The sequence below is a fragment of the Triticum urartu genome, chromosome 4A, assembly GCF_056163025.1.
Source record: "Triticum urartu cultivar PI428250 chromosome 4A, HENAU_Tu73, whole genome shotgun sequence".
NCBI classification, from domain to species: domain Eukaryota; kingdom Viridiplantae; phylum Streptophyta; class Magnoliopsida; order Poales; family Poaceae; genus Triticum; species Triticum urartu.
Window position 1 is genome coordinate 483,690,990 of NC_141876.1, and position 27,238 is coordinate 483,718,227.

At 44.7% G+C, this 27,238-nt stretch overlaps 2 protein-coding genes across 2 annotated transcripts; both read left to right on the forward strand.

The window, feature by feature from the left end:
• Positions 1–2,487: 2,487 nt before the first annotated feature.
• LOC125553982 (membralin-like protein At1g60995) lies at positions 2,488–4,584 on the forward strand. The gene is made up of 6 exons (XM_087520794.1): positions 2,488–2,505; positions 2,647–2,709; positions 2,861–3,023; positions 3,117–3,283; positions 3,660–3,741; positions 4,493–4,584. The coding sequence occupies exons 1-6, from the start codon at positions 2,488–2,490 to the stop codon at positions 4,582–4,584; spliced, it is 585 nt and encodes a 194-aa protein (XP_087376920.1).
• Positions 4,585–22,129: 17,545 nt separating this feature from the next.
• NCBP (Putative cap-binding protein) lies at positions 22,130–26,138 on the forward strand. Its single transcript, XM_048715698.2, has 6 exons — positions 22,130–22,411; positions 22,526–22,618; positions 22,720–22,824; positions 22,927–23,004; positions 25,607–25,726; positions 25,846–26,138. Exons 1-6 carry the CDS (start codon positions 22,241–22,243, stop codon positions 25,975–25,977), a joined length of 699 nt encoding a protein of 232 aa, XP_048571655.1. The 5' UTR covers positions 22,130–22,240; the 3' UTR covers positions 25,978–26,138.
• Positions 26,139–27,238: the final 1,100 nt, after the last annotated feature.

Here is a 27,238-nt window from a genome sequence, read left to right on the forward strand (position 1 = left end):
GGATAGGAAGGAAACTATGGAAATTTTGCAAAATGATACCCACACCCCTCTCCACATTCGCAAATAAGGCCTTCCCTCATTCATCCTTTTCTCTCACAAGATAAACTACTCATATAAATGCATCTTGATGTTCCGTGCAATGCATGGGCATCTTGCTAGTCTCTCACAAGATAAACTACTCATACAAATGCATCTTGATGTTCCGTGCAACGCACAGGCATCTAGCTAGTTTCTTTTAAAATAGTTACTGCGATAATTGGGTTGAAGTGATATATTTTATGTCTGCCCTGAATGATTTTAGATTCACTAGTAGTAACAAAGAAAAGGTTGTCTTGTTAATTAACAGAAAACAGGGTGAAAACTATCACATGAGGCCAATAAAAACAAAGCAAATTGGTTTCAGCGTCATCGTCACTACAACTGTACACGCGCGAGAAGTCTACATATCGAGGGGCCTACGGAGAAAAGACGTATCGAGTGTGTCTGAGTGAGGCACAGAGACACAATGTTTGAGAGAGAAACCAATTGACAGATAAAGATCAGATCGAGTTTTCACCCTTCTGCTGTCATTGTTGGGGTTGGGGTCGGGTGGGGATGGGGAGGGAGAGAAAGACGTATCGAGAGTGTGCGCGGTATGCACAGAGGCACAACTAGTGAGTGCATGTATCTCTGTGTGTTTGAAAGATGAGTAGATAGATTACTATCTACGAGTTTGGTCTTCATCTGAAACAATGCGGAATAGTTTCACAACTCACGCCACCCGGAACACCATAGCGTAATGGTGTGTCCGAACGTCGTAATCGTACTTTACTAGATATGGTGCGATCTATGATGTCTCTTACTGATTTACCGCTATCGTTTTCGGGTTATGCTTTAGAGACGGCTGCATTCACATTAAATAGGGCACCATCTAAATCTGTTGAGATGACACCTTATGAACTGTGGTTTGGTAAGAAACCCAAGTTGTCATTTCTTAAAGTTTGGGGCTGCGATGCTTATGTGAAAAAGCTTCAACCTGATAAGCTCGAACCCAAATCAGAGAAATGTGTCTTCATAGAACACCCAAAGGAGACTGTTGGGTGCACCTTCTATCACAGATCCGAAGGCAAGACATTCGTTGCTAAGAATGGATCCTTTCTAGAGAAGGAGTTTCTCTCAAAAGAAGTGAGTGGGAGGAAAGTAGAACTTGACGAGGTAGTTGTACCTTCTCCCTTATTGGAAAGTAGTTCATCACTGAAATCAGTTCCAGTGATTCCTACACCAATAAGTGGGGAAGCTAATGATGATGATCATGAAACTTCTGATCAAGTTACTACCGAACCTCATAGGTCAACCAGAGTAAGATCCGCACCAGAGTGGTACGGTAATCCTGTTATGGAAGTCATGTTACTTGACCATGACGAACCTATGAACTATGAGGAAGCGATGATGAGCCCAGATTCCTCAAAATGGCTTGAGGCCATGAAATCTGAGATGGGATCCATGTATGAGAACAAAGTGTGGACTTTGGTTGACTTGCCCGATGATCGGCAGGCCATAGAGAATAAATGGATCTTCAAGAAGAAGACTGACGCCGACGGTAATATTACTGTCTACAAAGCTCGACTTGTTGCAAAAGGTTTTCGACAAGTTCAAGGAGTTCACTACGATGAGACCTTCTCACCCGTAGCGATGCTTAAGTCCGTCCGAATCATGTTAGCAATTGCCGCATTTTATGATTATGAAATTTGGCAAATGGATGTCAAAACTGCATTCCTTAAGGCCTCGTTTGGTAGGAGAGGATCGAGGGGGTTTTGAAGGCAATTTCCTCGCGTGGCCCAGAAACCTCGCAAAACCGTGAGGGCCCATTTGGTACACGGGTATTCGACGGCCCAACCCCCTCCGACCCCCTCTTACACCCTCCTTTCCACGCGGTACATAACCCTCAAGGGGGGCTCACGGATTTGGGAGGAACGACAACACGCCGCCGCCGCCGCTCGATTCCTCCTCAACATGTCGTCGAATGACATCTCTACGCCGGCGTACCTCCTCTGCCATACTGGCCTTCTCCTTGGTGGTAAGCCCTCGCCTCGCCTCCCCTCCTTTCCCCTCGTTGTCTAGGGTTCTTCAATCCGCCCTGCCATGGTTGTCACCTCATCTTCCCCGGCGAGCTCGCCAAGCACGACATCTCCGAGGGCACCAAAGCCATCACCAAGTTCACCTCCTCTTAGATTGTGTCCCCTGTATCTAGTAGCAGGTTACTGTTGGTTTAGTGATTCACTGTCGACTCTGAATCTTGATGTGAACTGCAAGTAGTGGCAATGCTTTATGTGGTTATGTGCAAGTAGTAGTGGTAATGCTTGATGTGAACTGCCGAATCGGTGCCAATGCTTTGTTGGTTCGTTGGCTGCATGCTCATCACGGCCCGATTGGCCATGCTGCTGTATGCACTGGAGCGCGAGCGTTAATTGCTGCAGTGCCTGCGGCTTGACGCATGTGAGGGGCGAGATGGGCTACCCTAGATTAGTAAGAAAACGACAAGAATACCAAGCCATTCTATTTGGTGCTCAGTAGCTGATATTGTTCCTTCTGAATTTTTTTTGGGTCCATAGTTGTCCAGTGTGTATGTGTAGCCTCTAATCTTTGAGTTGTCTTTTCCATGCGAAGCCGAGCTACTCAAGTGAGTTCACTGGGATTGAATTTGGCGAAGCACAACTTGTCCAAATCAAGGTATGTATTTATGGTTTTCCTCCTTGCATACTTGGATTTCCAGTATAATAATGTTCCCCGTGATTGTTGTTCCTATTTGCAATACATGTCCATGTTTCCTATTTGTATTATTGTATCATCTGTAAAGTGCTACTCTGCTTTTGAGTTGTAGATAATCAGTGGTGGACTATGGGCCAGCAAAGGTGTGTCTTATATTATGGATCTCCAGAACCTGGGGCGTTCAGCTAAGAAAATTCTAGAGGTTAATGGTGATAAGTTCAATGTTTTGGCATCTAAGTTTTTGTCAACTTGGGTTGGTCCTGGAGCTAGAAGGAGTAAGATTATATTTCAAACTTGGAATGGAGACAAAGAATTTGAACCACGGTCAGAGAATGCAGCTGACGCAATTGTTACTGCAATCATTCCAGGGGTACCGGAATTGAAGACAACCGGAGAGGGTTATGTGCATCATCCTTTATCTGCTAAAGAATCAATTAAAGCAGCGGTTCCATACTTATCCAGAAAGTGGTACTCTCGTGCTGCCTTATTTTGGAGGAACATAAAGCAGGTTTCAGATAATGCCCTCCAACTAATGGTAAGAAGTTTGATCAGTGTCATAAACTCTTTGCATTTGTAGCTCCTTTCCAAAATTTTCTTCTACTGCTGGTCTTTGAAGGATCATGTTTGCAAGTAACAGAAGTGTTAGGTACTATTAAAAAAACTGTTAGGTGATTTAGTTCGTTGTATGAGGAGCACATCTGGACATGCAATCTAGCAATATCATTTGATTGATAAAAGGGATACTTATTAAGATAATTCTCCATGCTGAATCCCACGAAGCGAGATCTTGATTTTATGTTTTGGAGTTGCTCATTCATGACTGGTGTTGTACTGATATTTGTTTCTCGTTTATTAGTCATGCATATATTCTAACTAGGGTTTGATCTTTTCTTCCCATATATGAATGACAGGTCAGATCGAACTGGGATGACTTTCTCCACCTCATTAAGGATCTTCAATTACCAAGCATGGATCATCTTCTTTCGAACATTGGTAATGTTTTCACTTTGCTGCGAAATGGCCACATTCTCTGGTTCTTCCTCCTATAATGGTGCCTGTAGAAATTTTAATAACTCTGTCTAGTGGTTGCTAAACTTCGACAGCAAGAAGCATTGTTGGCTTCTTATTTGGTTGGTGGAGATTTCTTGTTTTCCTCTATTCCTGTACTGTAGATTATTATGCTGACAGAGGATGTAGCACTTGCCGAGATCCAGTGATCAGTCCACGTATTTCCCTGAGTACCATCCCTGAGTGATCCAGTGATCCCAGCGATGTATAAATATGTTTTGCCTGAGTACCTACTCCATTATGTTTTGCTTAGTATCTCAATCATGTCGATGTATAAATATAAATATTTAAAACATACTTTATAATGTATACAATCCTTCCTCTGATGCACAATGTGGACATGCTCCCCGACCATTGCTGCTGGGAGCTTGATGGCATCTTGCCGCGTGTCCTTCCCTTTTAATGTTGCTCCTTAGAGATCTACACCGCCTTGTATTATCATTTCGGACCAGTGATTGCTGTATCCTTGTTTCTGGAAGTGTCATGTCACTTCACCCATATCGTGTATCAAAACAGCGTTGGGAACATGGTATTTTTTGTTATTGTTTTGATTCGACACTTATGCATTTCATTCATCTAATTACTGTAACCTGTTCTGCCATTCCAAGCCATATATACTATTCAGAGAAATGTATACATTATAATTGACTTTTCATTCTTGTTTGCATGGTTGAAGATTGGAGCAAGAAGACCGCTATGAAAAGGGAGACATCGCCTGACATGATCAAAAAGGAGATTTTGCGTGTAGAAGTAGAGCTGATGAAGTGAAGTGTACCAGCTAATTCCTGACATCTCATTTGGGGACTACTGTGAGACTCATGTTTACAACTTGCTCAACCACACTTTGGGCAAAATTTGATGGGTGTTTGCTGTGAAAGATTATGTTGTTATGACAAATTATGAATGTTGAGATTTGAGTTTCAAAAACATGTTGTTATGATAAATATGTAGTTGACATGATGAGATATTGATTTCAAGTCATTTTTATCAATTTTGCAGCAAGGATATAAGGAGAGTTAGTTACATTGTAAAGATTGGATTTTTAAATGTTCTACACCATGTTATGTCAACATGACAAACCCTTTCTACCAAAATAGAAATTATAAACAAAGAGGATTGTGAAAGGAAGGGTTTTGAGGATTCAAGGGGTTTTGAGGGGATTGGGTGGAAGAGGGGGATTCACCAAATCCCCTGAAATCCCCCCTCCCAAAACCTCTCAAATCCATTTCTACCAAATGAGGCCTAATGGATATCTTAAAGAAGAGTTGTATATGATGCAACCAGAAGGTTTTGTCGATCCAAAAGGTTCTAACAAAGTGTGCAAGCTCCAGCGATCCATTTATGGATTGGTGCAAGCCTCTCGGAGTTGGAATATACGCTTTGATAGTGTGATCAAAGCATATGGTTTTATACAGACTTTTGGAGAAGCCTGCATTTACAAGAAAGTGAGTGGGAGCTCCGTAGCATTTCTGATATTATATGTAGATGACATATTGTTGATCGGAAATGATACTGAATTTCTGAATAGCATAAAAGGATACTTGAATAAGAATTTTCCAATGAAAGACCTCGGTGAAGCTGCTTATATATTGGGCATCAAGATCTATAGAGATAGATCAAGACGCTTAATTGGAATTCACAAAGCACATACCTTGATACAGTTTTGAAGAAGTTCAAAATGGATCAGGCAAAGAAAGGGTTCTTGCCTGTATTACAATGTGTGAAGTTGAGTCAGACTCAGAGAGAAAATGAAAGGTGTTCCCTATGCTTCAGCCATAGGCTCTATCATGTATGCAATGCTGTGTACCAGACCTGATGTGTGCCTTGCTATCAGTTTAGCAGGGAGGTACCAAAGTAATCTAGGAGTGTATCACTGGACAGCGGTCAAGAATATCCTGAAATACCTGAAAAGGACTAAGGATATGTTTCTCGTATATGGAGGTGACAAAGAGCTCATCGTAAACGGTTATGTCGATGCAAGCTTTGACACTGATCCGGATGACTCTAAGTCACAAACCGGATACGTGTTTTTATTAAATGGTGGAGTTGTCAGTTGGTGCAGTTCCAAGCAGAGCGTCGTGGCGGGATCTACGTGTGAAGCGGAATACATAGCTGCTTCGGAAGCAGCAAATGAAGGAGTCTGGATGAAGGAGTTCATATCCGATCTAGGTGTCATACCTAGTGCATCGGGTCCAATGAAAATCTTTTGTGACAATACTGGTGCAATTGCCTTGGCAAAGGAATCCAGATTTCACAAGAGAACCAAGCACATCAAGAGGCGCTTCAATTCCATCCGCAATCAAGTCAAGGAGGGAGACATAGAGATTTGCAAGATACATACGGATCTGAATGTTGCAGACCCGTTGACTAAGCCTCTCTCACGAGCAAAACATGATCAGCACCAAGACTCTGTGGGTGTTAGAATCATTACAATGTAATCTAGATTATTGACTCTAGTGCAAGTGGGAGACTGAAGGAAATATGCCCTAGAGGCATTAATAAAGTTGTTATTTATATTTCCTCATATCATGATAAATGTTTATTATTCATGCTAGAATTGTATTAACCGGAAACTTAGTACATGTGTGAATACATAGACAAACAGAGTGTCACTAGTTTGCCTCTACTTGACTAGCTCGTTGAATCAATGATGGTTATGTTTCCTAACCATACACATGAGTTGTCATTTGATTAACAGGATCACATCATTAGAGAATGATGTGATTGCCTTGACCCATCCCTTAGCTTAGCACGATGATCGTTTAGTTTGTTGCTATTGCTTTCTCCATAACTTATACATGTTCATATGAGTATGAGATCATGCAACTCCCGAATACCGGAGGAACACTTTGTGTGCTACCAAATGTCACAACGTAACTGGGTGATTATAAAGGAGCATTACAGGTGTCTCCAAAGGTACATGTTGGTTTGGCGTATTTCGAGATTAGGATTTGTCACTCTGATTGTCGGAGAGGTATCTCTGGGCCCTCTCGGTAATGCACATCACATAAGCCTTGCAAGCATTACAACTAATATGTTAGTTGTGAGATGATGTATTACGGAACGAGTAAAGAGACTTGCCGGTAACGAGATTGAACTAGGTATTGGATACCGACGATCGAATCTCGGGCAAGTAACATACCGATGACAAAGGGAACAACGTATGTTGTTATGCGGTCTGACCGATAAAGATCTTCGTAGAATATGTAGGAGCCAATATGGGCATCCAGGTCCCGCTATTGGTTATTGACCGGAGACGTGTCTCGGTCATGTCTACATTATTCTCGAACCGTAGGGTCCGCACGCTTAATGTTACGATGACAGTTATTATGAGTTTATGCATTTTGATGTACCGAAGGTTGTTCGGAGTCCCGGATGTGATCACGGACATGACGAGGAGTCTCGAAATGGTCGAGACATAAAGATTGATATATTGGAAGCCTATGTTTGGATATCGGAAGTGTTCCGGGTGAAATCGGGATTTTACCGGAGTACTGGGAGGTTACCGGAACCCCCCGGGAGCTATATGGGCCTTAGTGGGCTTTAGTGGAAAGGAGAAAGGGGCAGCCCAAGGTGGCTGTGCGCCTCCCCCCTTCCCCTAGTCCTATGAGGACTAGGAGAGGTGGCCGGCCCCCTCTCTCTCTTTCCCCCCTCAAGGAATCCTATTCCAACTAGGATTGGGGGGGGAATCCTACTCCCAGAGGGAGTAGGACTCTCCTGGCGCGCCCTCCCTTGACCGGCCAGCCTCCCCCTCTAGTCCTTTATATACAGAGGCAGGGCACCCCAAAGAACACACAAGTTGATCCACGTGATCTATTCCTTAGCCGTGTGCGGCGCCCCCAGCCACCATAGCCCTCGATATTACTGTAGCAGAGTTTAAGCGAAGCCCTGCTGCTGTAGTGCATCAAGATCGTCACCACGCTGTCGTGCTGACGGAACTCTTCCCCGACACTTTGCTGGATCGGAGTCCGGGGATCATCATCGATCTGTACGTGTGCTAAGAACTCGGAGGTGCCGGAGTAACGGTGCTTGGATCGGTCGGATCGGGAAGACGTACGACTACTTCCTCTACATTGCGTCAACGCTTCCACAGTCGGTCTGCGTGGGTACGTAGACAACACTATCCCCTCTCGTTGCTATGCATCACCATGATCTTGCGTGTGCGTAGGAAAATTTTGAAATTACTGCGTTCCCCAACAACTGCTTCAACTCCTTCAATGTTCTGAGAAAAACTTTGATGCTCTGCATTCTGAAGACTTAGAGGTTCCTTGGCAGGCTCATGATAAATGGCTTCAATAGACATATCCACATCAGGCAGAAAAATCCGATGATTGCGAGCAGATGGCTGATATGAGATAGCGGAGTGAAGTTTGATTAGCCGCATTACCCATGGGGCGTAGAACTTCAAGCCAAACAGATCAGAGCCTGATGCAGCAAGTTGGCGAATGAAGAAGTCCTGTGCATTGAAGCATTTTCCATGAAGAATATAGAAGACCAAAGTCTTCATTGCACCTTCCAGCTTGGCATGTGGAGAGTGCCCTTTGATGGGCCAGAGAGTTCGCCTTATGATGTGATAAATAGTCCTTGGCAGTTACTCTAGGTATTCAACAAGGAACTCTTTGGGATATGCAGCATCTTGGGGTAATGGCTTCATCATACTGAGCATCTGACTCATGTTAGGTTCAGGCTTCTGACAGATGCTCTCCACAGCTTCACTGTGAAGTTGACAGCCAGATTCGTAGAGATCGCCGGGAGTGGGTAGACCAGTGAGCTCAATGATGTCAAAGGCTTTGGCTTCGTGATGAATGTTTCCTGTCATCCACTCCAGGACCCAAGTCTTCGGATCTCTGTTATACCCGCGGATGTGAAGTGTGGCATAGAATTGGAGCAGCAACTCTTCATTCCAATGCTCTTGGTCAGTGACGAACGGCAGCAACCCAACCTCTTTGAAGCAATCCAGAGCTTCTTCCAGATAGGGCAGACCAGCTATTGCTTCAATGTCAAGACGCTTGTGTGGGAAGATGCGACCTTGATTGTAAAGAATGTAGGAGTAATAGCTTCGCTGCGGATAGCTCCAGAACCGATCAGATGATATTCTTTCCCTTGAGTAGGGGTTCCTGGAGCTATTGAAGAATGTGTTGTCTGCTCTGAAGCCATTGATATTGAAGAATCCAGGTGCTGATGCAGGACCTGGGAACCTGGGCAATCTTGGGATTGGCTTCTGTACCTAAGGCCTGTGCTCAACATGATAGTCGAACTGAGGACCGGCAGCAGGTGCGGGAACAGAAGCAGTGGGATCAGTGGCTTCGCTGACTTCTGGTGCTTTTGTTGGGGAGGGCTCCACATTAGCTTCAGCCATGACAGCGTTAGTGGCTTCATTGGTGTTGGTGGTGGCAGCCTCAAGATTTTCAACCTCCACTTGACGAGCTGGAGGGTCGGTCACAACCACGTTCTCCTCGAGAACCGCTTCTTGGTGGGACAGGGGAGTAGCAGCTTGTGGGACTTCTTCTTCATCGGCTGATGCGGCCGGAATGTCTTCAGCAGTTTCAGCTTCAGACACAAAGACTGGAGGCCTTGGTCCTTCGCGAAGCCTGCGCAACGCAGGCGACGCCTGTGTAGTTGGAGTTGGCTGGGCCTCAAAGTCTTCTTCCTCTTGTGGGCGATCAGCCCATGAAGCATCCTGAGCAATTGGCGTTAGAGGACGACCAATGCTGATGAGTTTGCTGTGCTCGAGCTGAGGAAGGAATGCACCATCTTCTACATGGTCATGGTGACCAATGTCTTCAGCAGCGATGGGATCAGCTGCTGGAAAGTCTTCAGCTTCATGAGCCTCTGTGAAACCAGGCTCATGGATTGTCAGTTGGCGTTCAGCGTCAGGACGAACCATGGAAATGGGTTCGACAATCAAAGGCTCTGTGGGAGCAGCCCGTTCTTTCTTGGTCTTCCTCTTCTTCTTGGAGGGGGCAGTAGGAGAGGCTTCAGGATGTTTCCTTTTCCTGGCTTCAGCCTCAGCAGTCCTTGTCTTCTTCAGCTCTGAAGCGGTTGACCAGGCTTTTGGCTTCGAGCCAGTCATTCTACTTGGGAAGACAATGGGATCTGCTTCCTGCCTGGGTGCGAGAGGTTCGGCCACAATGGGCTTCTTCTTTTGCTTAGCAGCCATCCTGTGATCAATGCCCGGACGCCCAAGGGCCTTGTGCTTCTCAGCTTCGTTGTAGCCTTGCACACATTTGTCAGCCAGGCTCTTCATGCGCTCCCGAGAACCCTGAGCTTCTGCGTGTTTCTTGAGAAAGGCTTCTTTCAGCTCGTGCAGCATAATCTTGAAGTTTTTCACCTCTTGCACGCTGAGCTTGGCCATATGCTTCTTGAACTAAGCCTTTTCATAGTCAATCTTTTGCTTCAGTTCGACAATGCGCTGAGCGAGAGCTAGCTCTGAAGCAATGGCGCCATGGAAGGCGACACTGAGGCCAATGGGTAGCTGCAGATCTTCGAAGCTGATGTTTGGCGTGTCAAACCACTCATAAATGAAGTTGTGGATGATTGTCACGTCAAAGAGTGGCATATCATTGAAGATTTCTGCTTCTTCTTTGCTCTTGATGAGTTGCTCAAGAGCGTCATCTGCAAGATCTTCATCACTTGACAGATCAATGGCATCATTGCGTAGAATGGCAGCAGTTGTTAGCTCTTGGCCGGTGTGTGGCAGAGGCATCTTGACCTTCTGGGGCTTGGAGATGCGTAACAAATCTTCAAACTGCACACTGTCTTCAGGAGGTGCAGTTGCCAGTGGCTTCGCCCGTGAGATTTTTGGTGCAGAGGCCGGCTTTGAAGCTTTTGGCTGCTTCAGCTTCTTTGGCTTCGGCGTTGCAGGCGCTTCATCTGATTCAGCGTCATCTGCAGGCTCATTCACGGTTGTCCCTTGAACCAAGATATGGGTAATGAGACCTTCAAGGTTGTAGAAAGGACCGACGACATTGGGTTCTGCATCACGGGTGCCGTCAGCCCTTGGAGCAGAAGGACCAGGGTTGAAGTCTAGTCCCAATGTCTTCTTGTTCTGCTTTGCTGAGTTCTGGGCAAACTGGAAGTTGCGTGTAAACAGATTGTCGTCACGACACCATAGTAGAGACGATGGGTCAGCATCCGCAGGCTGTGGTCCACGGACCATGCAGGGATAGAAGCCTTGTTCAATGGCTTCATCTCTGGTCCTGGGTTGAAGATTTTTGTAGAGGATGTCTCCCCATGGTCGCTTGATGGCATTCTTTTCAGCATATTCCTTGGTCACAAATCTGTACTTGAACCACTGTTCTGCCCAATAGCGTCGAATCCACTGGATTCGCGTCTTGTGCTGATTGCAATCCTCTTCAGGATCTGTCTTGTACAGCTCTGAGAGGTCATCGGGCAGATCTCTTGATGTTTCTCCTCGACGCTTTCTGCCACCCTTCCTTGCTGATTTTTCTGAAGCCATGAACCTTAATCTGAAAGGCTTCAATACGTTCAGAGGCTTCAAAGGTTTTCGCTTGCTGGACAAACAGGAACTGACTTCGGGAGAATTTATGTGATGCTGTAAGAATTCTGCAAATGAATGCAGACTATGAGAACCAAGGGATTCTCCCACGGACATGTACCTGTGACAGTATTAAGGTGCGAGGGAAGGGGAAGAGGTCATATGCATTCTCAGAAGATTTTGAAGTTAAATCAGTTTAGAAGACATTGACCTCATCATGCGAAGACATTCACTCATAGATAAGGAGTTCATTCCAGATTTGTACGAATCCACGGATCAGTACAAGTGAGGAATCTAACTACTTTGTGAAGCATAAGTGAATATACTAGGCATCTTATGAGATGCAGTATGAAAGAGATCCAACTTGTGTGAATAGAAACTGCTTGTGGTAGAAAGTGATAAAGCTATAGGATCAAAGAGGCCGTAAAAAGGAGGTTTTATTTACCACACGAAGAACTGCTAGACGGAGTGGAAGAGGAGGCCGAGTAGTTCGATCGTCTGTGCCCTAACTTGGCGACGGAGGACACCTACGGCGACGGCGGAGAAGGCGATGTCCGCGGTTGGCGTGAAGACGGCGTCGGAGAGGTTGCGGCAGCGAAGCGCTTCGTCGCCGGCATCGTCGAGGGCTAGCGGTGGTGCTAGGGTTCGTGCGAGAGTGGAAGAAGAGATAATGACTGCTGTGAGGTGTGTATTTATAGGTACAGGGGCGGCACTGCGTTATTACACAGGTGCCCCTGGCGATTCGCATCTGAGGAACACATGGCCATCATGCAGCATATTGGGGTTTGTTCCACGTCCCACGCATGCCTGGATTGTCGGGTGGTCGTTCCCACTTCTCAGGGTTTCAGGTGGAGGAATGCGCATTGAAAACGGACTTAATGGTTGTCTCTGTATCTTCTGCTGACAAGGACGCAGAGAAGACATTCTACAGTTCAATAGAATGCATATGATTTGGAGAGATAGAGTTTGAGATAGAAAGCATAGATAGGTTAGGGTCCGATCACATTCACTTAGTTCAAAAGATTCAACAAGAAGACATAGCTATAAGTGAATGCTGTAGAGGACAGAACACTAGTATATATATATATATACTCAACATAGTGAAGATAATCATGAAGATATGTTGAGATTGAAGCCAAATCAAATGTGAAGACATAGCAAATGTAACGCCATGAGTGAAACACTTCAAACAGAACATTTGGTGGTGGCGTTACCCACCGTATAGGAAGTATTAGACCCAGACACGGCGCACAATTATCGTGGAGCTCCGAAGTCAAATTCCACATTAATGTATTCACACTTAGAATGTATGTCTTCATTGATTGAAGATATATTTTACTTCATGTGTTGCACATCTAAGTCATCAATATGCATAAGTGTTAGGATGTGTGCCTGATCACAGGACATTTGAGGATTCCAGGATATTTAGTTCACACCATAACTTGCAAAATCTCTTCTCATCCAAGGGCTTGGTGAAGATATCTGCCAATTGCTCTTCAGTGTTGACGTGTATAATATCAATATCTTCCTTCATAACATGATCTCTGAGAAAGTGATGACGAATTTCAATGTGCTTTGTCTTCGAGTGCTGAACTGGGTTGTTGGCAATCTTGATGGCGCTTTCGTTGTCGCAGTAGAGTGGCACTTGCTTCATATGAATGCCATAGTCCTTGAGTGTTTGCTTCATCCACAGAAGCTGAGCGCAGCAAGATCCAGCAGCAATGTATTCAGATTCAGCAGTGGAGAGAGATACACAGTTCTGCTTCTTTGAAGACCAACATACAAGTGATCGTCCCAGAAAGTGACATGTGCCTGATGTAGACTTGCGATCCACTTTGTCACCAGCATAATCAGCATCCGAGAATCCAACCAGATCAAACTCTGAGCCCTTTGGATACCATAATCCTAAGGTTGAGGTGTGAGCCAAATATCGAAGAATTCGCTTCACAGCTAAGTGATGCGACTCCTTTGGTGCCGCTTGAAATCGAGCACACATGAAAACACTAAGCATAATATCTGGCCTAGATGCACATAGATAAAGCAAAGAACCAATCATGGAGCGGTATACCTTTTGATCGAACTCTTTACCATTGTCGTCAGGACCCAGATGATGCTTGGCTGGCATTGGCGTCGTGAAGCCTTTGCAGTCTTGCATACCGAACTTCTTCAGACAATCTTTGAGATACTTCTCTTGAGATATGAAGATGCCGTTGCGTTGCTGTCGTATTTGGAGACCGAGGAAGAACTTCAGCTCTCCCATCATGGACATCTGATATTGCTCTTGCACCATATATCCAAACTCTTCACTGTACTTCTGATTGGTGCAGCCGAAGATAATGTCATCCACATATATTTGGCACACAAACAGTTCACCATCATATGTGTTCGTGAAGACAGTGGGGTCTAGGGAACCAGGTATGAAGCCTTTGCTCTTCAGGAAGTATTTGAGTGTGTCATACCAGGCCCGAGGGGCTTGTTTGAGGCCATACAGTGCCTTGTTGAGCTTGTATACCATGTCAGGATGTTTTGGATCTTCAAAGCCAGGCGGTTGTGCAACATACACTTCCTCTTCAATCTTGCCATTGAGAAAGGCGCTCTTCACATCCATTTGATATAGAAGTATGTTGTGATGATTGGCATAGGCCATTAGTATGCGTATGGCTTCAAGTCTAGCCACAGGAGCAAATGTTTCATCGAAGTCAATGCCTTCCACTTGAGTATATCCTTGAGCAACGAGACGAGCTTTGTTTTTGACAACTTGACCATGCTCATCTTGCTTGTTGCGGTATATCCATTTGGTGCCTATTATGTTGTGCTTCCGAGGATCAGGACGCTTAATCAGTTCCCATACATTATTCAGCTCAAACTGTTGAAGCTCTTCTTGCATAGCTTGAATCCATTCAGGTTCCATGAAGGCTTCTTCAACTTTCTTGGGTTCTGTTATTGAGACTAATGCGAAGTGCCCACAGAAATTTGCCAGCTGAGTTGCCCTTGATCGAGTGAGCGGACCGGGTGCATTGATGCTGTCAATTATTCTCTCAATTTGCACTTCATTGGCAACACGAGGATGTACAGGGCGAAGGTTTTGCTCTTGCTGATCATTGTCATTGTTAGTGGGATTGTCTTCAGGCTGAGCATTGTCTTTAGGTTGATCAGGTGCGGAGATGATAAGCTCCTCTTCAAGTTGAGCTTCAGAGAGTATAATTTCTCCGGTTCCCATAAGCTTGATTGATTCGCTGGATGGAACTTCATCTAGCATATTTGGGAGGTGCTCTCTTTGTGAACCGTTAGTCTCATCAAACCGCACATCCACTGTTTCAACCACTTTATAATGAAAGAGATTGAAGACTCTGTAGGAGTGCGAATCCTTTCCATATCCAAGCATAAAACCCTCATGTGCTTTTGGTGCAAATTTTGAAGTGTGATGTGGATCCTTGATCCAGTACCTGGCACCAAATACTCTGAAGTAACTGACATTTGGCTTCTTGCCAGTAAGGAGCTCATAAGATATCTTGTTCAGAAGCTTGTGAAGATAAACATGATTGATTGTATGGCATGCAGTATCAATGGCTTCAGGCCAGAATTTTCTTGGAGTATTGTATTCATCAAGCATTGTTCGGGCCATCTCAATGAGTGTTCTGTTCTTGCGTTCGACGACGCCATTCTGCTGTGGCGTGTATGGGGCTGAGAATTCATGTGTGATGCCCAAGGTATCAAGATATGTATCAAGGCTAGTATTCTTGAATTCAGTGCCATTGTCACTTCTGATGTGCTTTATCTTGGCGCCATAGTTGTTCATTGCTCGATTGGCGAAGCGTTTGAAGACATCCTGCACTTCAGTCTTGTAGAGGATTATGTGCACCCAAGTATATCTAGAATAATCATCAACAATAACAAAGCCATAGAGGCAAGCAGTAGTAGTAAGAGTTGAGTAATGAGTGGGACCGAAAAGATCCATGTGGAGCAGTTCGAAGGGTCGAGTGGTTGTCATGATTGTCTTTGAGGGATGTTTGGCCCTCGTCATCTTCCCTGCTTCACAGGCACCGCATAAGTGATCTTTCTTGAACTTGACGCCCTCGATGCCTATGACATGCTTCTTCTTTGCAAGGGTGTGGAGGTTCCTCATGCCAGCATGCCCTAGCCTCCGATGCCAGAGCCAACATTCTGAAGCCTTTGCTAGAAGACATACGGCAAGCTGTGGTCCTGCCGAAAAATCTACCACGTACAAATCATCTTCCCGATACCCTTCAAACACTAGAGACTTGTCAGATTCCATTAGTACAAGGTAGCGATATTTTCCAAATATTACGATCATGTTCAAATGGCAAAGCATTGAGACAGACATTAAGTTGAAGCCAAGGGATTCAACAAGCATGACTTTATCCATGTGTTGATCCTTTGAGATCGCAACTCTACCTAGACCCAATACCTTACTTTTACCAGTGTCAGCAAATGTGATGTGACTCTTGTCGGATGTACGTAAGGTTGAGTCCATAAGAAGGCTTCTTTTGCCAGTCATGTGGTTGGTACACCCACTATCAATAATCCATTCTGAAGACGCTGGTGTCGTACCCTATAGTGCAGTTAGGGGGATAGGCTTCACGAAGAGAATTGTGAAGCAAAAACATTTGACGAACCAGTGGGTTATGAAAGCTTAGGTCCAGATTAGGACTGATAGGGAGAGTAGCAAACGATTCAGGAACGAAGTACATAGTAAGACCATTCGGGCATTTGATCTTGCACCCTACAAGATGTTTAAGGTCCCCAGCAATAGCGTCAGACGATTTTGGTTTTCTGCTGGAGACCTTTCCCTGCAAAAAAGAGTTAAGCTTTCTTAGCCACCCACATCTTCAAGGGTGGCTTAGAAGCAATAAGTCTAAGTGCAGCATCTGAGAACTTTGGCTTTGGAGCCCTAGCAAAAAGTCTTGCGGGCGGACAATAGTACTCATAAGAATAAGCAGAATAGTTCTTGGTCTTATGAACATGGCGGTTTGATGAACCGCGCTCATATTCATAGGCCTGAGTATGGTTTCCCTGCAAAATATTTGCGTTAGTGCGACTCAGGTGAGTCCTCTGTCTGTATGAAGCCTTTGGACCGTATGAAGCCTGTGGTCTGAGGTTTGTCTTCTTCACGTGTGGTGTCATGATGACATTCACAGGAAGATTCTCCAGACACTTTTTCGGAACCCAGATCTTCTTCATAGGCGGTCCATTCCTGCAGTTAGTACCAATGTATCTGGCAAACACTTCACCATTCTGATTCTTAAACAGTTTATAGTTTGCATCAAAGGATTCATCAATGACAATGGGGTTTGCACAAGTGAAGCCAGATAGATTGGATAGATCTGCTGAAGATTCCTTTGCAGCAACCCATGTGGTTTTGGGGTACTGCTCAGGTTTCCAGTAAGAGCCATCAGCATTCATTTTCCTTATGAACCCAACACCCTCTTTCCTCGGGTTTCGGTTCAAGATCTGCTTTTTGAGGACATCACATAGTGTCTGATGCCCTTTAAGACTTTTGTACATCCCTGTTTCAAGCAATGTCTTCAACCTAGCATTCTCATCAGCAATAGCAGTGGAATCCTCAGCAGAGGGGTTAGTTCCCACATCAACAGTTGAAGATATTGCTACAGTAGCAGCAGTAGAACATTCAGCAAGAGTAGTAGCATTATCACGCTCAATGCACTTAAGACATGGTGGTTCAAATCCTTCCTGAGCGGAACCGATCTGTTTGGCGTGAAGTGACTCATTTTCCTTTTGAAGATCTTCATGAGCCGCTCTCAATTTCTCAAGATCTTGCTTCCTTTGAAGATAATCATAGGAAAGATTTTCATGAGTTGTTGAGAGCGTTTCATGACGACTTTCAAGTTCCTCATACTTAACATGAAGATTTTTTATGTCTTCAATTAAGGACTCAGATCGAGTCATTTCAGCGCCTAACAGATCATCGCTTTTGTCTAACAGTTTTTGAATATGTTCCATGGCTTTCTGTTGTTCAGTTGCAATTTTAGCAAGTGTTTTGTAGCTGGGTTTTGAACCGCAATCAGAGTCATCGTCACTAGATGTTTGATAGTGAGTAGTGCGTGTGTTTACCTTGGCACCGCGTGCCATGAAGCAGTAGGTAGGAGCGGAGTAGTCCTTGTCATTTGCATCGGTGTCGGTGATGAAGTCATTGTCTTCAGTGTTGAAGATGGACTTGGCAACATATGCTGTAGCCAGACTTGCGACGCCAGAATCGGACTCCTCCTCAGACTCCACCTCCGCCTCCTCAGAAGCGGACTCCTCCTCTGAATCCATTTCCTTGCCAACAAACGCACGTGCCTTGCCAGATGAGCTCTTCTTGTGTGATGAAGACTTTGAAGAAGACTTGGAAGAAGACTTTGAGTATTTCTTCTTCTTCTTCTTGTCGTCAGAGTCATATCCCTTGCTCTTCTTCTTCTTTTTGTTCTCATTGTCCCACTGCGGACACTCAGAAATGAAGTGGCCAGGTTTCTTGCACTTGTGACATGTTTTCTTCTTGTAGTCATGAGCAGAAGCTTCATCATTCCTTGAGCTTGATCGGGAAGACTTTCTGAAGCCTTTCTTCTTGGTGAATTTTTGGAACTTCTTCACAAGCATAGCAAGTTCCCTTCCAATGTCTTCAGGATCATCAGAACTGCTGTCAGATTCTTCTTCAGATGAGGAGACAGTTTTTGCCTTCAAGGCACGAGTTCGCCCATAGTTTGGACCGTAGATATCTCTTTTCTCAGAAAGCTGAAACTCATGTGTGTTGAGCCTCTCAAGTATGTCAGACAGATCGAGTGTCTTGAAATCAGGACGTTCTTGGATCATCAGGGCTAGGGTGTCAAACGAACTGTCAAGTGATCTCAGTAGTGTCTTGACGACTTCATGCTTGGTGATCTCAGTAGCGCCAAGGGCTTGAAGCTCATTCGTGATGTCAGTGAGTCGATCAAATGTGAGCTGGACATTCTCATTGTCACTTCTCTTGAAGCGGTTGAAGAGGTTGCGAAGGACACCGATTCTCTAATCTCTCTGGGTTGAGACGCCTTCGTTGACCTTGGAGAGCCAGTCCCAGACTAGCTTAGATGTTTCCAAAGCACTCACGCGGCCATACTGTCCTTTGGTCAGATGACCACAGATGATATTCTTGGCAGTAGAGTCCAGTTGAACGAACTTCTTGACATCAGTAGCAGTGACACCTTCTCCAGCCTTGGGAACGCCGTTCTTGACGACATACCATAGGTCGACGTCAATGGCTTCAAGATGCATGCGCATCTTATTCTTCTAGTAGGGATATTCAGTTCCATCGAAGACGGGGCACGCAGCGGAGACTTTGATTATCCCTGCAGTCGACATAGCTAAAACTCCAGATGGTTAAACCGAATCACACAGAACAAGGGAGTACCTTGCTCTGATACCAATTGAAAGTGCGTTATATCGACTAGAGGGAGGGTGAATAGGCGATTTTATGAAAATCTTCAAAACATGGAAGTTATGAAGACTAACGATAGAAATAAACCTATTACCCATGCAGCGGAAGGTAGACTACACTAGGCAAGCCATAGTCAAGTATTCAATAGAGTGAAAGCACAATGACTAATAGCAGCAATGTAGTAAGGATCAGATAGGAAGATATTATGAAGCCAAACAGAACACGCAGTCACTCAGTGAAGATAAAAGATAGTGCAATTATACAATGACTTCACAAGGAGTAACAATACGTAAAGAGAAGGGAAGGATGAAACCAGTGACTCGTTGAAGACAATGATGTGTTGGACCAGTTCCAGTTGCTGTGACAACTGTACGTCTGGTTAGGGCGGCTAGGTATTTAAACCTGAGGACACACAGTCCCGGACACCCAGTCCTGAACACGCAGCTCAGGACACCCAGTCCTCACCGTATTCCCCTTGAGCTAAGGTCACACAGACCTCGCCCAATCACTCTGGTAAGTCTTCAAGGTAGACTCCCAAACCTTCACAGACTTCGTTCACCGGCAATTCACAATGTCTCTTGGATGCTCAGAACGCGACGCCTAACCGGCTGGAGGATTCACAGTCCTCAAGTGTAATAAGTCTTCAGATCACACAGACAAGAAGACTTAAGTGATGCCTAATTCTCTTTGGCTCTGGGTGGTTAGGGCTTTATCCTCGCAAGGAATTCTCTCTCAAAAGCTTCGAGGTGGGTTGCTCTCAAACGACAAAAGCCGTATACTCACTCTGAGCAGCCAACCGTTTTTGGTTGTAGGGGGTGGGCTATTTATAGCCACTAGGCAACCCGACCTGATTTGTCCGAAATGACCCTGGGTCACTAAGGAACTGGCACGTGTTCCAACGGTCAGATTTCAAACTCACACGACAACTTTACTTGGGCTACAAGCAAAGCTGACTTGTCCGACTCTGGACAAGATTCTCTCTCATAGTCTTCACTCGAAGACATAGGTTTTGGTTAAGCATCACTTCAGTCATTCTGACTGGTTCTCTTGGACCCCACTTAACAGTACGGTGGTTCCTATGACTCAACAAAGAAGAAGAAAAAGAACTACGAAAGATCTAAGTCTTCGAGCTCCATAGGCTTCATGCGATGTCTTCTCTTGTCATAGTCTTCAATGTGAATATCTTCATATACCACCTTTGACTTTAATGTCTTCATACATTTTTAGGGGTCATATCTGGTAGGAAAACCGAATCAATGAGGGACTTCTACCTGTGTTATCCTGCAATTCTCACAAACACATTAGTCCCTCAACTATATTTGTCGTCAATACTCCAAAACCAACTAGGGGTGGCACTAGATGCACTTACATGGTTCTCTCTCAAAAAATGAGTAGTGGAAGTGTAGGCACGTTCTTATGGCTCTCTCTTGAATAGAGAAGGGGTGGAGGGGTATATATAGCCTCCACACAAAATCTAACTGTTACACACATTTGACCCGACTCGGTTAGACCGAATAGGTGAACTCGGTGAGACTGATTCAATTCAAAATTTGAACGTTAGGATTCTCGATGGGACCGAGATGATCAACTCGGTGAGACCGATGCCCTAGGGTTAGGGCAAAACCTTATCTCGGTGTGACTGATTACATGAACTCGGTGGGACCGATTTCTGCAATGAGCAAATCGAAAGTTGGTCAGGCAAACTCGGTGGGACCGATCGCTCACTTCGGTAAGACCGAAACGTTACGAAGGGAAACAGAGAGTTTGCATTGCGACTCGGTGGGATCGATGGCTCATTTTGGTGGGACCGAAACATTACGAAGGGAAACACAGAGTTTGCAATCCCATCTCAGTGAGACCGAAATCCCTATCGGTGAGACCGAACTGATTAGGGTTTCTGGCAGTGGCTATGTCAAAGGAACTCGGTGGTGCCAGATAGATCAAATAAGTGGGGACGGGTTTGACTTTAGGTTTTGGACATATGTGGAATTGATAAAGTGGTTGAGGGCTTTGGAGCATATCACTAAGCATTTTGATCAAGTAGATCATTAAGCAACACCTCATCCCCTTTTAATAGTATTGTCTTTTCCTATGTACTCAATGTGATCTTGGATCACTAAAAATAGAAATGAAGAGTCTTGAGCTTTTGCCAATATTTGTCCTTAGCATTTTGAGGGGTCTACATCTCTAGTCCATGCCATGCCAATCATTGAACTTTCTGAAATATTTAACTTGAATAGATATTAGTTCAATGAGCTATATGTTGTTATGAATTACCAAAACCACCCGGAGATTAGTTGCACTTTGACATAACCCTCAGCGTACTCAAGATGGAATCTTTCGAAGACTTGGCATACACTTCAAGGCATATTCAAATATTCAACAGGATTATCTCTTGATGCAACCGACCATGTGTAATCCTAGGTACCCCCTGACCCCTATATAAGCCAAGGGGTTTAGCCCGTAGAGGCAAGACTTTTAGACTCATTCATCCGATCTCGAGGTAGATCACGTGTACTTTGTACTCCATCCACAAAATATAAACAAGAGCAGGAGTAGGGTATTATCTTTTCGAGAGGGCCTAAACCTGGGTAAACACCGCGTCCCTATTCTTCATGTTACTATCTAGCCAAGACCACCAGCTCGGAACCCCTTACCCGAGATCTGTCGGACTTAGCTCCGACAGCGGGCGCGCTTAGGATACCCTGAGCGTCCATAACTGCGCCACCCCGGATCTTCTGGCTTGCGCCAGAGCCTTGGCGGCTTTCTCATGTGCGACCTCGTCTTCCTTCCGGGCGCGCTCGGCATGGTCATGGAAGGCTTTCCATGCCTCATCTTGGCCCCGACCGCTCTCGGCCAAGGCAACTTTCTCGGCAATCAACTCCCAGCTAATCAATTGCCTGATGCGCCACCTGGATGAAGTCCCCGGCGAATAGCTGGGTACCATTGCTCCCGGTTGCAAGATCATAGATTTTTTTTTTTGCATTAGGTCGTAGCCGTGGACACGGCGGAGCGGGAAGGACATGTGGGCAATGGCTCCGCTAACCACGATAGGGAGAAGGTTGGACGCAAGCCTCGACACCGGAGGAGCTATCTCGTGTAAGATGGAAAAAGATGCATCACGCGAGAGGTGAAAGACAAAGACAGACGATGGGAGAGAGAAATGAAAGAGATAAGATTGTACCACGAGAGCACGTGTCGTCTTTGGATTGGCTCATTTCCATCGCGTGACGAGGCGCCTGGTGAAAAAAAGCTCTACAAGTCGATCGGTCGTAGTAAATCGTTTACCATGGTATATGGTAAAAAAAAATGAAAAAAGAAGAGGAAAATAGAAGCGCTCCCTGGCACGGTTCATCCCGATCGAAGAGCTCCGCACCAAAAAGGCCCAAACCCACTCCCACCCCCCCGTCACGCGTCTCCCGGACCCTTCCTCGTCTCTCTCTCTCTCTGAACACCCCCACCCAGCCGACCAAATCGCCGCACGAGGGCGCGCCATGGAGCCGGCGGTGGAGAGGAAGGTGCCCGAGCAGGAGGAGCAGCTGCAGCCGTCGCACGCCCGGGCCGAGGACGCGCCGCCCGCCGCCGTCGAGGAGGAGGACGAGGCGGAGGCGGAGGAGAGCGAGCGCCGCAGCCGCGAGCTCAAGGCCGGCCTCCATCCCCTTAGGGTAAGACCCGCCCCCCGCCGCTAGATCTAAACCTTTTCCCCGTTTCCCGTTCCAGAAATGCCAAACCTTTGAATCTCAGAGAAAGCCGGATGTAATAGCCCTTGTTGTCCGCAGCGCAAGCTCGTGCTCTGGTACACCCGCCGGACGCCCGGGACGAGGTCGCAGTCGTACGAGGACAACATCAAAAAGATCGTCGATTTCAGCACTGTACGTGTCTCCGGCACAGCAGATTGTTTCCAGGGTTTTTTCTTACTTCTGTCAGTGGAGCTTACTGATTGATGTTGCTGTTTGGAATTGGATGGCTTTAGGTCGAGTCGTTCTGGGTTTGCTACTGCCACCTCGCACGCCCGTCCTCCCTCCCGAGCCCCACGGACCTGCATCTTTTCAAAGAGGGTGTCCGTCCACTCTGGGAGGTATTGCTCGGAACAAGCTGTTGTTTTTTCAGTCATGGTTGTGTTTAGTATTGGTGTCATGTCTACCCATGCTTCTAGTGGTTAATGCATTTGACTGGGCAGGATCCTGCAAATCGGAATGGTGGCAAGTGGATTATACGGTTCAAGAAGGCTGTTTCTGGGCGTTTCTGGGAGGATTTGGTAAGTAATCTATTTGTGCTTTCGTTGGGCTGTAAGATTTGGTCATCATACAAACTTCGGTTGTTGTTCTATAAACCCTCAACTAGGACTTCCCTTGCCTGTGCCACCATGAAGTACCACACACTAGCCTACTTGATTTGTGGAAAATTCTACTAGTTTTTATCATGGGATTCTCAAGTAATGTTTTTATTTTGTTCATGACTGGTCTTTGATTGCATTATAACCATGTGGATGCCGTGAGGAGTTAGTGATGGATCAAATATTTCACTACTCAAGCGAAACAGGAACATTAGGTCTAGATTTGAAACAGGATAGTCCTTGTTCCGTTTATAGAGTGGAATTGTTTTTTCCTTCAGAGCGGCATTCCTCATGAGTCATGACCATAGTCTCTACTATCTTATAAATTGGAGTTAGTGGTGGTGGTGAGTTCACTCCCCCACTCCACCCCAATCTCCCTCAGTCATCTAGAACCCACAAGACCCCTCCAATTTGAAGAGAAAAAAAAACATAGCTTGCAATGGTGCTCACCAAAGAACTAGCTATGGACAGGGGTGCGTGGAAGCTTGCTATCCATGTGCCCGGACCATGAGTTGGTCGTGAGATCTTATGGGTTTCATCTCTAGCCTACCCCAACTTGTTTGGGACTAAAGGCTTTGTTGTTGTTGTTGTTGTTGTTGTTGTTGTTGTTGCAATGGTGCTCTCATTGCTACCGCAGTTACGCAAGTGCAGTGTTGGCTGCTTGATTGAGTTTGAGTTTCTTCTCTGCAGTGTTGCACGTGCATTGGTTGTTATATACTACTAATCCAATACAACTGAATCATTTTTGCGGTTCCGTAGCAATGCACCGATGTTATGCCATGCCAATAAACGATGGAGACTAGGGCCATGACATGAAAACATGGGATTACCCATAATGGGCCTAGATCTCCCTGTATAAGGCTATCCCTTAAACCAAACAGCCTTGTAGCGCGTTGTGGTCTGGCTCCCTGTTACCCGTACCAACATAAGCCTGAGATCTGAGGTAGTATTATTGCTATTTCATGTTTACTGTGTGCACTTCTGATTTGAAGCAAATGGTTCAGCATAGAAGAAGTTGACGCTGATCCATAAATGAATTAGCAGCCTTCCAAGATGCACTGTTCTGCGGTGACAGTTGACTGCTTTCTTAAGCATGCATGCCATATGCCTATGTTTTTAAGGCGTCTCTAAGGCGACGCCTAGGCGACGCCTAGGCGTCGAGGCGCCCCTCCAGCGCTTTGCAAATATGTCCGCTTTAGGCGCCTAGGCGTCCGCTTTAGGCGCCTAGGCGTCGAGGCGCCCCCCCAGCGCCTTAAAGCAAAGCGTCGCCTTAAAAACATAGCCATATGCTATAGTTTACAAGTTTACACATGTCTGCTGAGCAATACTTCTTGATCACCATTTCCTTTTCTTTAATTTTGTATCTTCTTTGTTGAAGTCCCTTATCTCTAACACTTGATTTAGTGTATAAATATTTTAGTTTGGCAGTCTAGTTTCCCTATCAATATTTATGAAATTAAAGATTGCAAATAATAGCATGCGTGCCTCCTATTAGTCGATTTATGCATCACTAGTACAATTGGGCGCAGTGGGTTTTAAAATATGGAACAAGATTAGTACCTATGCTATTGTTCCCACAAACAAAACCTTTGGCTTTGTTACCTTGTGAATGTTTGCCTCGGGAAGTGGAGATTCTGTGTTTGTGCTGCATTAAAAACGAAGAGCTATGGGAAACATTTGCATGCATAGATGCCCTCTATGAGTTGTTGTCACATCCCATCCCACACTCTTCATGTTAATATGCAGTGCCTGTTTAACATCATTTTGTTTCTTCTTATTTATTTGTCTGAGTAAACTTGCGGATATTGCATGAGTACGAGAGAGGAAGATATGTGTTGCATTTACATTTACTCATAAATTGGCTTTACTAATGAAATGGAAATGGCACCCCTGTGTTTTCCTACTGCAACTGTTTGACTTTACTCTCATTCTGGTCTCCCACCATGAGCCCTCACATCTAGCTGATTTTACATGCTATGTTGTACTTGCAACAAGTAGGTTTTTTTATCATTATTTTCTGCTACTATCTTCTTTTCTCTATCATGCCCGCTTTTCGTTGATGCCACATTCACAGCAAGCTCTCTGATTTTCTTTGCTCATTCATGTTTCATTTCCTGCCTTTGTTCTGCTTTTCTCTGCTCTCCTTTCCATTGCTGTGCGGCCAAGGACATGTTTATGCCATGTGTGTTCTTCTTTAGGCAGCCCATTTAGGTTTCCATTTTCTCCTTTCAGCATGGCATGCTTTGCTTTGCATACTTTTTGACGTGGCTGTTCATTCTATGTGATCACAGTCATTCAGTTATTCAGTCATGGGAGCGATTTCAAACCAAGGCTTGTCTTCCCCTTTTCAATCCATGGGATCACAGTCATTCAGTTACACAATGCCTCAATAATGATACCTGATTGTCCTGAATGTGTTCTGTTGATTAACAATTTGTACAAGGATTACTTGGATTAAATAGGTCCTGCAGCTGTCCATGGCTTAGATTTTAATTCTTTTCGCCCATCCTGTTTATTTGTCCAGGTGCTGGTTCTAGTGGGTGATCAACTTGATTATAGTGATGATGTTTGTGGCATTGTGCTAAGTTGTCGTTTCAATGAAGACATCCTGAGCGTCTGGAATCGGAATGCATCAGACCACCAGGTTTGTGACATCACCTGATGCTTCTTGACTATGTTGTTTGGAATTGACGGTGTTATCACCAGTGAGAAGTTTTTTCTCTCTCTCTGTTATTTGTTCACTCATACTCTTGTGCCTTGCAGGCTGTGATGACATTAAGAGACTCGATTAAGAGGCACTTGAAGCTGCCACACACCTATCTGATGGAGTACAAGCCACATGACGCCTCGCTGCGAGACAACTCGTCCTACAGGAACACATGGCTGAGAGGTTAAGCTTTATGTCGTCAAAACTAGTCATGGCCCTTGTTCCGAACTAAATCCTTGTGGATTTCCAGTTCTGACGTTTCAACCCAGCCATGATGTATGGTTGCTCTTTGTCATGCTACTATGTACTCTCCAAAATTTCAAATGCTGAAGTATCGACTTTCATGATATTCTTCCGTATGCCTGTATTGGTCGACTCGTTTTGGCAACTATTTAGGTGAAACCTCGGACTTGCTCTTTGGATTCTGCTGATAAATATGGCAAACATTACAAGTACATCAGGATGATAATTGAATCTAGGGAACGTCTGAACACACGGTTGGGTCTTTCAGACGGCACCGGTTACTCTTACCAGCAAAACAAAAATTTAAGCACATATTTTTAATCAGCAGCATAGCAAAAACAGTTCTTATAAACAAAGATCTGTGATATAAGAGGGTTGGCCAAGAATTACATTTTGTTAGGGTAAGACCAAACTTTAGGCTGTGTTTGACAGCCAAGTATTTTTGCAGTATTTCTAGAATATTGTGTTGTTTAGAAGCTTTTCCCTTTTTAGAAACCATAGTTTTGTTAACTACTGTATGGTGTATTTGGCACATAGCTTTAAACCACAATATTTTTTAAAGGCGTCTTGATGTCTTTTTCTAAACCAAAATTATAAAACCGTGGTTTTTTAAAAAATAGAGCATTCATCACCCAAACATTGGAATACTGAGGTTTACATTACCACGGTTTTAAAAACAGTTTTGCTAAGTCTTACGTCTCAGTCACTTGTATATTCCTTTGATCTTGCATGGAGATTTATAAAAAAAAATATTTTTAGTTTTTCTTTTTTCTCTGTTCTTAAATATAAGTATTTTTAGATATTCTAACAAGTGACTACATACGGAGCAAAATGAGTGAATCTATATGTAAAATATGTCTACATACATTCGTATGTTGTAATCCATTTGAAATGTCTAAAAAGACTTATACTCCCTCCATTCCTAAATATAAGTCTTTTTAGAGATTTCAATTGGACTACCACATACGGATGTATATAGACATATTTTAGAGTGTAGATTCACTCATTTTGCTCCGTATGTAGTCACTTGTTGATATCTCTAGAAAGACTTATATTTAGGAACAGACGGAGTATTTAGGAACGGAGGGAGTATATCGCTTGATTGAGACTTGGTTAAGTCTCAGTCGACTGAGACCTAGACACACCCTTTTAAAAACTTCAAAATTACTTTGCTCCCAAACTTACCCTGAGGCTTTACATTACCAC